Source organism: Merops nubicus, unplaced genomic scaffold (assembly GCF_000691845.1).
Source record: "Merops nubicus isolate BGI_N331 unplaced genomic scaffold, ASM69184v1 scaffold6150, whole genome shotgun sequence".
NCBI classification, from domain to species: domain Eukaryota; kingdom Metazoa; phylum Chordata; class Aves; order Coraciiformes; family Meropidae; genus Merops; species Merops nubicus.
Window position 1 is genome coordinate 69,926 of NW_008580793.1, and position 13,563 is coordinate 83,488.

A 13,563-nucleotide genomic window follows, 5' to 3' on the forward strand; every position below is an offset into this window, starting at 1 on the left:
TGCTTCAGAGGCACAAACCCAACCAAATCGACACTCGAGCTGCTTGTTAGCTCTGCTGTTTGAGGCTCAAGCCTCAAGTGCTCTGGCTGGTTCTGTACGTTGTGCTGAAGAGCAATCAAAATATTCTTTAAAAAGTAAAATGTTTCTGTCCTTTGGAAGGCTGTAGTTTAAGGGCAGCCCAGTACAAAGGATTCGTCCCTCTTGACTGAAATGGTTTCACTTTTTTTTGGATTGAATTTAAACAATCGACAAGTTAATATCCCCCTGTCAGTGATTCATGCCTTGATGTGACATTAACAGACTGGTTAAGTCAACAGAGTTGTAGCAAGTGGTGCTTTATTAAGATGACAAGTAGAGCTTTTTAGGTTATTTGGCAGTAAAGTGACTGTTTAGCCTGAATTAGAAGATAACCTACATTTTTATGTATTTGCTGTGAATTAAGTTGAAGTCTGGGCTGACTTGGGTGATAAGAGTGCTGGAGAGGCCTCTGTACTAAGTGTTGCTAATATTCCTACTGGGACTATAAAAGTTGAAACCACTTGTAATGAAGCTGATGCCAACCATGTCTTTTCTTCTGTAGTTTCCATTCTTTACATTTATCTTTACAGATGGAGTCTCTCTTCCTTGACTGTCCTTGTAAACCTCATCATACATGTTGACTAATCCAGTGTGTGCAATAATTGTTAGCAGTCTTACTCCCTTTGCAGTCAGTGTGCACTGGGTTAATCCATGGGACAGACAGATGAAATCTCAGTGTGTGTGTGAGGGAAGCTGATTCTCTCTGTTACTATTTTGCAGCTGAAAACGCAGCTAAATGAAACACTATCAAAACTCAAAGTTGATCAGAAGGAGAGAGAGAAGGTAGCTGGTGACTTGCCCAAGGTAAGGAGAGACTCTTAAGAGTTGCATATCTAAATGTTATTGAAACCTTCAAGATCTGTAGTTTTGCAGTGCTGGAAAATGTGATTGGAGAGGTTTGAGGAGCCTCCCTCAGGGGAGGGGGGTATCCTGCTCCACTCACTGTTTCCCCAGATGACTGGGACTGGGGGTGTTGTAAGAGCTCATGTAAGATACCTGTATGTCTGTTGGAATGATAAAAATGCAAGTAACAGCTCTATTTAATTGTCCTTGAAAGAGCCTCTTGTTCATGATAATTTTATGCCAATGGGAAAAATCAATGATTTGCGGTTGGCAAATAATTCTTTATTTAAAGAAACCCAGCCCAACAGCCTCTCCCACAGCCCTACACCCACAGCACAACCTGAAGCTTTTAAATCCAGTCTCAAATGGCAGTGGGCTACAAGTGGTTTACAAGTAGTTTACAAGCCATCTGCCCATTTGCACGTGGTGGCACATTGGCTATAACCCAGGGGACTGCAGATCTTTACAGTTGTCTCATCAAGCTCATGTAGAGCTGAGTGGGTGGGTTACCTCTGCTCTTCCTCAATGGCTGCTCTTGCAAAATGGATTGGAGTGGGAAATCTTGGAAGTGTGAGAGGTCTCAGTGCTGTCTGCCACCCCAGAAATGAACCTCTCACAGGAGGACTGAGAAATGGAGACAAGAATAGCCTGCAGAGGAGCTGAGCTCTGGCTGCAGGCTGTAAAACACCTCGTTCCTTCTGCAGTAGATGCACAGTAAGGAAACTGGGCTGCGTCCTTGCAGGACTGGTGTGGGGAGAGCTGTTGGAGGGGTAAAGTCCTCTCTTGGGACAGAGAATCACAAAAGCACCACCAGGAGGTGAGAACATTAAGGGGACCTGCTGTGATAAAGCACTGAAAACATTTTTCTCAGGATAGGTATGTTGGATGTGCTGATGTCCATCATTCATTGTGTGTTCCACATAAATGCAGACCTGTGCTGAGGCTCCTGGAGACCTTCCGGCACTGCTACTCCAGCACAAAAAAAAAAACATTGCTGTGCTATTTTTACCTAATAACTTGACGTGAGACTATTAAAGCTTCCCCACAGAATTGCTCTTAAATGCAGGCAGGCTGACATGCAACATGCTGATTGTAAGGAGACATGTCAATCTTGGCAGATGTGTTGGTCCCCTGGGCAAATCTGGCATAAAACAGATTTCTTCCTCAGCAGCCTTTTCCTGCGTCGCTAGTGCTTTTGGAGAGCTGGGGGTTGGCTTCTCAGTCTCTGCTAATTGTAGTGTCTGCCCTGATTGGTGTGGGGTTTTGTTTGTGGTTTCTTTCTTCTTCCCTTCCAGGCCCAGGAGTCTTTGGCATCTCTCGAGAGAGAAATTGGGAAAGTTGTTGGAGATGCCAATGTTATTGAAAACAGCGACGTTTGCACAGAGTCGGTGAGTGATTCTTTTGAGGCCGTGCTCAGGGGCAACACAAACCTCATGCAAAGTATGAACTTTGGGAAGTCAGGTCCAGCAAAGGAACAGGACCTGTGCTGCTGATGGTAAATGAAGGTCTGATGAAAATTCCTGTCCTACAACCCGTCAGGGTGGTGTCCTGGAGCTGTATCTCAAGGTTGCTCCGCGCTCGTCTGGATCGTGGCCTCTTTCCTGTGGCTCACACTTGCAAGGAGGAAGAGGGAAGATTCTGTGTGAGAGATCTGGGCTTCCAGTGGGCTGTTGGTTTGGTTTAGGCAAAAGTGGGAAGATCCCCAGACTTGGCCTTCAGGAAGGGAAGTTAAAAATAAAACTGCTGATAAGCAAATAAGCTTAAAATACCAACTGCTGGGTTGGCTCTTGCTCATACATGTAGTGCCAAAGAAAGAAGGCAGTCTTGCATGTCCTGTAGGACCAAGGCAGAGAAGTCTCTTGCCAGAACACTGACCTTTCTAGTCCTCTGCAGCTGTGAGCAGGAACCTGTTTGTAGCCACTCAAATAAGTGCCAGAATTTAACTTCGTCTGGCCCTGGCTCCTGGGAATTTGTGCTGACCTTGATGTGGTCCAGCAGCAAAATCTTGCTAGCCTTGAGCTTTGGTAAACAGCAGACGTGAGCACTCCCTTGTGCTGTGGGTGGGGGACTTTCCAAACAGAGGCTCCACGGAGGGATCTGAACTGGATGGATTGATGGGCTGAGGCCAATGAGAAGAGCTTCAAAAGGCCAGGTTCTGGGTCTTCCACTGGAGTTACAGCAACCATCTGCAACTCTCTGGGCTGAAGGAAGAGTGGCTGGAAACTGCATGGTGGGAAAGGGCCTGGGGGTGTTGCTCAGCAGCTGGCTGAAGATGGAGCCAGCATGTCTTCAGGTGGCCAAGGAGGCCACCAGCATCCTGGACTGTATCAGCACTAGTGTGGTCAGCAGGACTAGGGCAGGGATTGTCCCCTTGGGCTGGGCACCAATGAAGCCACACCTTGAATCTTGGGCTCATTTTTGGACCTCTTACTCCAAGAAGGACCTTGAGGGGCTGGAGTGTGTCCAGAGAAAGGCATCAAAGCTGGGGAAGGGTCTAGAGCACAAGTCTTGTAGGGGGTGGATGAGGGAGCTGAGGTGGTTGAGCCTGGAGCAAAGGAGGCTCAGGGGAGACCTTCTGGCTCTCCACAGCTCCTGACAGGAGGCTGGAGCCAGGTGGGGGTCGGGCTCTGCTCCCAAGGGACAAGGCACAGGAGAAGAGGAAACAGCCTCAGGTTGTGCCAGGGGAGGTTTAGGTTGGATATTAGGAAAAACACCTTCCCTGACAGGGCTGTCAAGGGCTGTCCTAGGCTGCCCAGGGCAGTGGTGGAGTCCCCATCCCTGGAGGGCTTTAAAAGCCATTTGGATGTGGTGCTGAGGGACATGGGTTAGTGCTGGGTTAATGATCGGACTCGATCTTTAAAGGTCTCTTCCAACCAAAATGATTGTATGGTTCTATGAATGGGTCAGTGGTGACCTGGCAGTGCTGGGGCAACAGTTAGATGTGATGATCTTAAAGGTCTCATCCAACCTAAATGATTCTGTGGTAGCATTGCAATTGCAGGGTTTGGAATTGGGTGAGCTGTCTGGGGCAGCCTGTTTTCATGCCTGCAGGTAATCCACCTGAGCCTGTAGGTTACCACTAGCATGGATGGTGCTGAGCTGCTTGTGTAGCTGGTACTCTGAGTGCTGGCCCTGAAAAGACACCACCTGTACAAGTGGTTGAGTTGTGGCTTTGTAACTGGGCTTCTCCACCTCTGGAAACGAGAGCTTTCACACCAGCTTCCAAACAGCTTCACAGCAGCTTTCTGCAAGGCAGTTGGGAAGGGGAAAGCTGAAGCAGATGCCTTCCCAGCACGTTTTACACAGCTAAGTGGTGTCAATGGAACTCATTACTGTCGTTACCAACACCCGAACCCCGGGCTAGCTGCCACCCAACCTCTACCATTGGGTACCATCAGCAGACACAGGCTTCAATGTGAAGGATGTTGCAAATGGCGTTTATTGCGCAGCTGCAATTGCTTATATAGCACAAGCCACACCCACAAGGCCCCTCGTGGGCAGTCTGAGCTTTCCGTTACATCGCGAGATCTTCCGCACGCCGATCCCTGCCTAGGGCGGGCTCTGCTCACCACAACACATTACCCATGCTCTTCTAATGGGTAGAGTGGAAGGAAAAGCTCTCATTGGAGGAGGAGAGGAGCACTTGCACGTAGCACAAATAATTTATATCAACTCCTTTTAGCTGCTGAGAGTAAGTAGCTCCTTCAGCTGCGAGAGGAAGCTGGGAGTCCTCTAAGGAGTGCTGGAGAAAAGCCTTTGTAGTTAGCAGAAATTGAATGGCTTTTCCTCAGCCATCATCAGCCCTGGAGTTGTGGGCTCACCGTGTCCAAGCTGGAGATGCAGCTGGGCTTGTGAGACCACGGCTGTCCCAACCCTGGGAGCTGCTTTCCTGGGAGGGGGGGTGGGTCTGCCAAGCCCTCTCCCCTCTTCCCAGCAGTAGGCCACCCAGTGATGGTGACAACTGGGTGCTCCTTGTCCCTGTCTGCAGCAGGCTGGAGACGAAAAGCCCTCCCCAAACCAATGCCAAAAGCAAGTGTGGAAAAACAGGACTAATATACTTGTAATTAAACCTTCATTAGGAAAACATATGTTAATTATCTAACCCGTGCTCCTGACAGGTAGCCAGTGGCAGAGGCTGGAATTGGAACCCTTTCTATCTTCTTCCCCGAGCCCTTTTTGCCTTATTGTTTTTTTGTTCAGAAAAAGAAGCTGTCTCCCCAGAAGCCTAAAAATCCAGCTTAAAATAGCTCTCAGATTAAAAAAGGAAGTCTTGCAGCCACTTCCACCTAGCAACAGTGTCTCTTTTTTCAGGTCCTTCTTAAAAAAAAAAAAAACACACGCTGAAAAATGAGCATATTTGTTCCTACTGGGTACTGGAACTAACCCACAAAATTGAGAAATGATGCTTGTGGAAACCCTCAAACACGTTCTGTGTGTTTTCTTTAGAGTCCTTTTTCTTTCTATTTAAAAATAGACTGTTTGTTTTTTGTAATCAGCTCCCTTGTCACTTATGGGACTAGATGATGACTGAAGGGTGCCTTTAAGGAAGTCATTTATATTCGGCAGCTTGCTTAGGCAGTAAACTTATTTTGAGGCTTATATGGAATCAAATGTGCTTTTCCTTCCCCCAGATCTCAGTATAAACCACTCCATCATGAAAAACTGGAAATGCCACCCGCCTAAAGCACGGTGGGGGGAATCTCCCAGTTCAGCACCCCCCTTATCTACTGGGTCTGTGATCACAGGGTGTTCCCCACCACCATCCTCTTCCTCTCTTCATCCCATATCCCCTGGGCAGGCGTGCCCCTGGGTCATGGAGAGCGTGGGGCACAGGAAGGACTGTGGGGAGTAGGGACTGTGGGGAGCCCAAATCCATTGGGAGCTGGTCAGGATTGGCCCCAGGAGGGTTGGGGGTGAGTCTGTAATTCCTGAGTAAGTGCTGCCTGAGATGAGTGAGGTCACAGAACAGGAGGGAGGAGGAGAGGAGCTCTTGGCAGAGCTGGGGGCTGAGGGTAAGTTGAAAATCTCCTTCACTGCTGCTGCTGGTGATGGCTCCTGTGCTTCTCAGCTTTGCAGCAGGGGGCTTTGCTCTCCTGCCTGAGCCCAGAGCTGTTGCTGTGGCAGTGCAGGTGCTTGGGTTTGATTTACTGCTCACTCTGCAGAAACCTCTCGTGCTCACGGGGAGGATGGGGTGGCTCTGTGAGGCCGACACCCAGGCAGAGCTGCTTGTTTCCAGCTCTTAAACTGCAAGGGAAGGCCCTGCTATGGGTCATCTGCAGGGCCCTGTGGTGAGCTGAGTAAGGAGTAAAGTCTTCTATAGAAGTGGGGTTCTCTGTACATCTCTGGGGGAGCTAATCAGTAAAGGTGACAAACCAGGGATCGTATCACTGTTGGCTCAGCCTGACTGACTATTGGGGAGGAGGGCAGGCAGGGGCAGAAGACTCCATTTCCAGTTGTGTCCCTTCCCTGTTGATAAACTGCTGAACTCCTCAAAGAACCAAAAGCAAAGCACTGCTGGGGACACCATCCCATGGGTCCTCATGCTGGACCAACAGCCTTGTTACAGCTGTGAGGGCCAGAAATCCTCCTGCAGGGTGCAGGGGCCTGTGCTTAGCACACTGTTCCAAACCACATGGATCTTCAACTCAGGACGTGGGGTAATGACTTCCAGGGCTGGATCAGTCCAGGCTAAGGAGCACAATTCCTGGAAGCATGGAGTAAGTGGAGTCTTGGGCAGGAGGGGTGGGAGCTGGAGGTCAGCGAGGCTCTGGCTGGTGTTTGGTGTGTGCAGGGAATTCCCTGGAATGGGAAACAGCTTCTTGACCTTGAACCATGTTCTATTTCCATGTGGCCATAACTCTCTGACTTACCAGAACTGCTCCAATCTGTGCAAGGAGTTGTAATTTTATACAGAGCATCTAATTCTGGGCTTTCTTGGTAATTAGATTATAAATGAGGTTTTAATGATTTTTTTTTTTCCCCTTCTTCTTCCAGGAATTGACTGATAAAAGACTAAATGTGGCAGTGAATCTTAACCAGGATGTAGGTCATCTCAAGAAGCTGCTCGTGTCAGTAAGCCAAATGCTGTCAAAGGGACGAGAACACTACCAGCTAGTAGGTAGGTGGAGCTGGTGGAACTGGGGGGTGGCTGTCAGGAAGGACACTGGTCTGTCATGGTGGGGCCCTGCTGCAGCCTTCCAGCATTTAAAGAGGCCTAGAAGAAAGATGGGGACAATCTTTTTAGCAGGGCCTGTTGTGATGGTATGAGGGGTGATGGTTTGAAACTAAAAGAGGGAGATAGAAGAGAGAAGGAAGATTGTTTTCTTTTTTTGTTATACTAAGGGTGTTGAGCCCTTGGCCCAGGTTGCCCAGAGAGGTGGTGGCTGCCCCATCCCTGGAACCATTCCAGGTGAGGTTGGCCAGGGCTCTGAGCAACCTGCTCTAGCTGCAGATGTCCCTGCTCAGGGCAGGGGGTTGGACTAGGTGACCTGGAAAGGTCCCTGCCCACCCAACCCAGTCTGTGATTCTGTGACCCTGTTCAGATTTAACAAGTCAGGTGTCAAAATCTGAGACTTTCTGTATCTGTAATTCACTAAAAGCTTCTAGCAGGCACTGGGTTTGTTCCTCTTTGCATCCAGACTTCAGGCAGCTGGGACAAGTCTCACATCCCCATGCCCAGGCATATAACTTCATCCCTGCTTTCCACTACCTGCTGCTTCACTCAGCAGGTTTCCTGAAGTTTTATTCTCCCAGTGCTTGTGCCTCATTTCCTTCATCCCAGCTGCACGAGCAAAACCTCCACACTTCTGTTCTGTGATTGTTTTGGAGTGGAGGAGATAAAGTAACCCACTGGGCTTCTGCTGAGTTCAGAGCAGTGGCTTGCTGTGGTCAGGGGGAAATGAGTATCTGAAGCATCAGTCTGGCATGAACTCTTCTTCCCATTACAGACACAAAAATAAGGCTTTTATTTTAATATCCAGCCAGCCTGGAGCCTTTGTGGCTGGCTGTGTCACACTGGTGGGGACTCCCAAGGGCCCAAAGTTAGCTAAGGGCTGGGGAAGCTGGAGGCACTCAGCGTTCTGAGGGAGCTGGTGCAGCTCTGAGCCTGTGCTGGCTGTGCTGGGAGCCACCTCTGAGGGCAGGTGGTGAAGGTGGTGAGCTGTTCTTTTGGGAAGCAGCAAAGCCTTGGCACTGAAGGACTGCTGCCACAAGTGCCAGGACCGCCTCCCACCGACTGAGCAGGGGCACTTAGCAGGTTTGTTCCTAATTTAGGTATTTTTTTTCTGCTCCTCAAATTCTTTGTTATTGGCTGAGACCTGGGGCTGTTCAGCCTGGAGAAGACAGAGATGATTTGATCAATGCTGATCAATATCTAAAGTGTGGATCTCATGAAGATGGGGCCAGACTCTTGTCAGTGGTGCCCAGTGACAGGACAAGGGGCAATGGGCACAAACTGGAACCCAGGATGTTCCAGCTCAACAGAAGAAGAAACTTCTTTGCTGTGAGGGTGGCAGAGCCTGGAGCAGCTGCCCAGAGAGGCTGTGGAGTCTCCTGCTCTGGAGAGATTCCAAACCCACCTGGGCACCATCCTGGGCACCCTGCTGTGGGTGACCTGCTGGAGCAGGGGGGCTGGATGAGAAACTTGGGGAGCTGCTTGGCTGATGTGAGATCTTGTGTTTCTCTTGCAGAATGAAGTCACGGGGGAATCGTTAATTTGAGGATAGCAGAAGGCATTGTATTATATTTTGCCAAATTAAAGCCTTATTTATGTTTTCACCCTTTCTACTTCGTCAGAAACACTGAACAGAGTTTTGTCTTTTCTAATCCTTGTTAGACTACTGATTTAAAGAAAAAAAAAAAAAACAAAACAAAACAAAACAAACAACTCTGTAGGCACCTCCAGAGTTTAGTTTTATAATGAAGCCAAACCTGTTTGGGTAATTAGACCTTTACATTCCTGGAGAGAGAGTAAACACCTAATCTTTTATTTTGCTCAATAAAACTTGTTCAGAAAACTCCAACATGGTAAAGTCACCAATGGGATATAACATTTTAATACTGATGTTGTACACGGTTTTACTTAATTACATTTTGGGATTAGCTGCCTCTGACTTCAACCTCAAGTAAACACTCCTTTTTTTTTTTTTTTTTTTTGGTTGCTAATGTAATCAGTTTTTGTAATGGTGTCAGCAAATAAAGGGATGCTATTATTCAAGATGTTCCTGCTCTCTTCTTTTAACTGGATGTAGATGACTCAGGTGAGATAAGGGAAAACTTAAAGACTTCTTTTGTGTGAATGTGGCAGAGCCTGGAGCAGGCTGCCCAGAGAGTCTGTGGAGTGTCCTCCTCTGGAGAGATTCCAAACCCCCCTGGGCACCCTGCTGTGGGTGACCTGCTGGAGCCAGGGGGGTTGGATGAGGTGATCTCCAGAGGTCCCTTCCAACCCCTATAATTCTGTGAGTTTCCCAACTCTCCCCTTCCTGAAATGAGCATCAGGCTGCACATGGTGTGCTTGGTTTCGGGCAGAGGAGGAGGCGTTTGAGAAGAGGCAAACTGGGGTGCTTGCAAATCTTGGAGCAAGTCTTCCTTTTAAAGAAAGGCACCAAAGTGTTAAAAAGTACCAGAAATCCCCAGCAAACCACGGTGCAAAGTGTGGTTCCATGTCGTGTATCGTCTTTGGGGAAAAATTGGGAGCATGAGGGGGAGGAACAGTTGGAATCATGGTACTGTCTGGCAAAGCCAGCATTTGGGGGAGTCTTGGCTGCCAGCCATGCACGAAGTATCTGCTGTTTGCCCTGGACCTGCCTCCTGGATGGGTCTCTGTGGTGGAAGGAGCATTGTGGAAGTTTGGATACTCTTACTGGGAACAGATCTTCGGGAGGGTCTTTGATGGGCCAGGAATTCTTCTGTGGCAATGGGGAGATCAGATGGCCCTCCTCTACTCTGGGTTTTTAAGTGTCTGTTAGAGGAATCCTTCAGTTCTGCAGGAGATTCCTCAGTGAGCAAGGTGAGGGCTTGTTGCTGAGTAAACACTTGAGCACATGATTATTTTGAGGGAAGGCAACAAAACAGGGGCCAAAGTGAACTAATTGTAGAGGTAAAATGATTCAAACTTCTCACCTGGAGATTTTCACACTCTTGCCTTTGTGGGTTTCAACTGTAGCAGTTCTGTCCTTGGAGATTTTACTTTCTGGAGTCAAAACCCAGATGCTGTTAGTCTCACTCTTATACAGGTGGTTTGCAGTAGAAAAACCATTTCTAGTGTCAGGGACACCCTGTGCAACTAAATCCAAGGAAAACCTGAACCCTGGAGGGTGCCCCCACTTCCCCTGGTCATGGTCAGAGACTGAGCCTTTGGCAGATGTGTTGACACCTGGGTTTTGGGGGTAAGTAGCAGCTGAATGGATCTGTGCAGGTTTCTTTTGAAACTCCTCATGAATGTAACCCACAAGCTTCAGTGATGGTAGCTTGGGCTGTGGGTGTTGTGGTCTTGCTCTGATTGCAGCCCTGCACATCTGGAGAGGTCCCCATGGCCACCACAGCTGGGAAGCTCTGCTCTGGAGCTCTTTCAGGAAAATATGTGGTCAGGGAGGTGGATGCTGGCTGTGGTGGTCGTGTGGGAGAGCAGACCTGTGTTTCTGGTATCATATTCACTTTCTTCCACCTTCTGGGTGGAAGCTCAACCTTCCCTTGGATCAGCCTTCCCCTTGGGTTCTTCCATGCATCTGGGTCTTGGTGTTTTTTGGTCCCCTCCTTTCCCCTTATGAATAAGGGCAGTGGACAGCAGGGAATCTTCACGAGGAGCTGTTTCCCATCCTACTTGGGCTCCCCAGTATGTGTGTCACTAGCTCAGGGGTGCTCAGAGCCTCCTTGGGGGTCTTGCCATGTGCATTGCTGGTTGGAGAGTGTGCAGAGATGGGCACCAGTGGATTCCCTCCACCACGAGCCTCCTGCCCTGTGCTCAGGTGGGGCAGCTGCTTTGCAAGACCCTGGGAAAGCTGGTGGTGGGACACAGGTTGCACAAGTTGAAGTGGAGCAGGGTGGATTCAGCTGGATCTATCCCCAGTGTAGTGCTGAGAAGACAGAGCAGGCTGAGGAGCTGCTGTGTTCATCCTGCTTCCCTCACCAACAGCTTGGCTGGAGCTTCCCAGTGAAAACTGGGGGCTCCACATGAAGCAGTATCCCTTTCTCACAAAAAAAGATGGGTTTGCAGCTGCTGATGGTACCTCATTTAAAGAAGAAATGCTCCTGGGAGAGACAGCAGTGCCTGGAGAGCCTTTGGAGGAGTGAAGGTAGGAGGGGCATGGAGATGGAAACCTGGCTGTGTCCCAGGCTCCTGACTTTCTGCTGGGTGAAGCTGCAGAGCAGGGTGTGAAGGTGCTGCTGCAGTGCTTGCTTTAAGAGGCCAGACATTTGCGGCTTCATTCCCTTTCTCTCCTGGGACAAATCCTCTGAGGAAATGAGGGGAGACGTTTTGTTTAGAAATTTAAATGCAGCTTTTTATTTTCTTTAGGAGATCTATGGAGGTGTTAAAGGCAGCTGTAAAAAGAGCTCCTGGAAAGCCCTGCTGAGGAAACCTTAATCCCCTCTCTGAAGGGTGAAGGGAGGTTAGGATGGTCCCCCAGGAGCCGTGGGAAGGAGGATAGGTGTTGTTTCATCTGTGTCCTCTCCAGCCCTTGATAAAAATGCATCTGCTGGTGGCTGCTTCTCAAATTTGGGAGGCTTTAGCCTGCTGATGTGGTCACTAAGCAATCCCTCCTGCTCTGAGCATCTGCTGAGATAGAATGCAAAGAGTTTTTTTAAAAAATAAATAATATAGTGTTGCTGGGGAAGCTGATTGATCAATGGAAAGGTGGAGCTGGCGCTTGGTGTTTTCCCACCCACCACGAGCTCCCTGCAAAGCTTCATCCCTTGGTTCCCAGCCAGCCCAGGAGCTGCAGCAGGCTGGGCTCTGCCTGCACTAGAGGGAGACAATAGCTAATGGATACAGAGATGTTTTTCCTGGAAAAAGCCCAAATGGGGATATTTGGATGCCGGAAATGGATTTTTTTTTTTTTTTAATTTCTTTTTTAATTGTGATGATCTGTGCTGGGGGAAGCCACGTGTGGTGCTGAGCCCTTCCCAACCTGCTGCTGAGCCCCAGTCACGTCCCAAACTATCTCCTCTTGCTTTCTGGGCTTCATCAGCCCCCTTCAAAATGGCATTGAGGCAGGCAGGGGAAGGCTCTTAGCTGGCTGTTTACTCTCCCTGAAGTTGTGCTGCCTCTTCCTTGCCCCTCAGCATGAACCTCCCACCCCTTCCTAGCAGCATCCAGGAGCTGTGAGCAGCAAGTTGCTCAGCTTGTCGCTGCTGTTGGGTTTTCTCAGGCAATGACTCACTCAGCTATTTATTATTGTGATTAAAAAAAGAAATCTCATGCAACTTTAATTCAACCCCAAATAATTTGAATGGTTTTGCTGTGAAACCCCTTTGAAATGATGCAGCTTTGTCTTCTCCCCAGGGCTGCTGGTGCTGGGGGGGTTGGTGGTGGTCTGAGCCACCCTGGTCCACCCAGCTCCCTTGCTTGCTGTGGGATCTTGGCCCCTTCCTGCAGCACTCACAGTGCTGGTCACAGTCAGGAAAGGCTCTGGGGAGACCTTCTGGTAGCCTGCCAGGATTTAAAGGGACCTCTGAGAGCTGGGGACAGACTTCTGAGCAGGGCCTGTTGGGACAGGACAAGGGGGGATGGTTTGAAACTCGAAGAGGGAGATTTAGGCTGGAGAGAAGGAAGAAATGTTTGACACTGAGGGTGGTGAGCCCCTGGCCCAGGCTGCCCAGAGAGGTGGTCGCTGCCCCATCCCTGGAACCATCCCAGGGGAGGTTGGCCGGGGCTCTGAGCAACCTGCTCTAGCTGCAGATGTCCCTGCTCAGGGCAGGGGGGTTGGACTGGATGGCCTTGAAAGGCCCCTTCCAACCCAAACCAGTCTGTGATTCTGTGATGGTGGAAGCTGTGAGAGGGAGAGCTGCTGCTGTCCAGGGGGGAGTTCCTAAGGAAGCATCCAGAAGGTGCCTGCTGTTTTGCCTTCAGTAGCTTGGCTAAACTTAAAATATCAAGTCAGGAGGCAATCCGACTCCAAGGTAAGTGTGAGCAGCACCACGTGGGAGCTTCCCTTCATCACTTGGACCCTTTGATATACTCAGATTTGTTTGATTAAATGTCTTCTTCCAGCAAAGTCTTCTCTGTTAGTCTAAAGCTTGCTTGTGTCCTGGCTGGAGAGGAAAGGTCCTGGGGAGACAGTCCCTGGTGACGCTTCTGAGATGCTGAATCTCCAAAAGCTTCCAGATGAAATGGGAACAGCCTGAGTGCTGGAGAAGTGAGAGTTTTCTTTCACCTCCTTTTGGAGATCCAGCTTGCTCTGACAAATCCATTTGGATCCCACGTCAGCCTGGGCTGGGCTACACTTGCTGCAATGTCCTGGGGTGAGCAGGGGGAGGGATGGGCAACGGGTGCTCCTTGAGGGAAGGTTTAGCCAAGTGTCTCCATAGAGGGCATCTTCTCTCCTCATTTTGATAAAATAAGGTGGCACTACCTTCCTGAAGGTACAAATGGTGCTGGTTTGCTGAGAGAGACAGGACAAGAGACCTGAGAGACACCTCAGCCCA

The 13,563-nt window shown here is 49.4% G+C and overlaps 1 protein-coding gene across 1 annotated transcript in view; it reads left to right on the plus strand.

The window, feature by feature from the left end:
* KTN1 (kinectin 1 (kinesin receptor)) overlaps nucleotides 1-9,131 on the plus strand; it is a 55,039-nt gene extending 45,908 nt beyond the window's left edge. The window contains exons 38-41 of the mRNA XM_008939335.1: nucleotides 799-882; nucleotides 2,217-2,309; nucleotides 6,916-7,039; nucleotides 8,610-9,131. Of these exons, the coding sequence (XP_008937583.1) occupies nucleotides 799-882; nucleotides 2,217-2,309; nucleotides 6,916-7,039; nucleotides 8,610-8,614 (306 nt within the window). The 3' untranslated portion in view covers nucleotides 8,615-9,131. The remainder of the gene's footprint in view (nucleotides 1-798; nucleotides 883-2,216; nucleotides 2,310-6,915; nucleotides 7,040-8,609) is intronic.
* The last annotated feature ends 4,432 nt before the right edge of the window (nucleotides 9,132-13,563 follow it).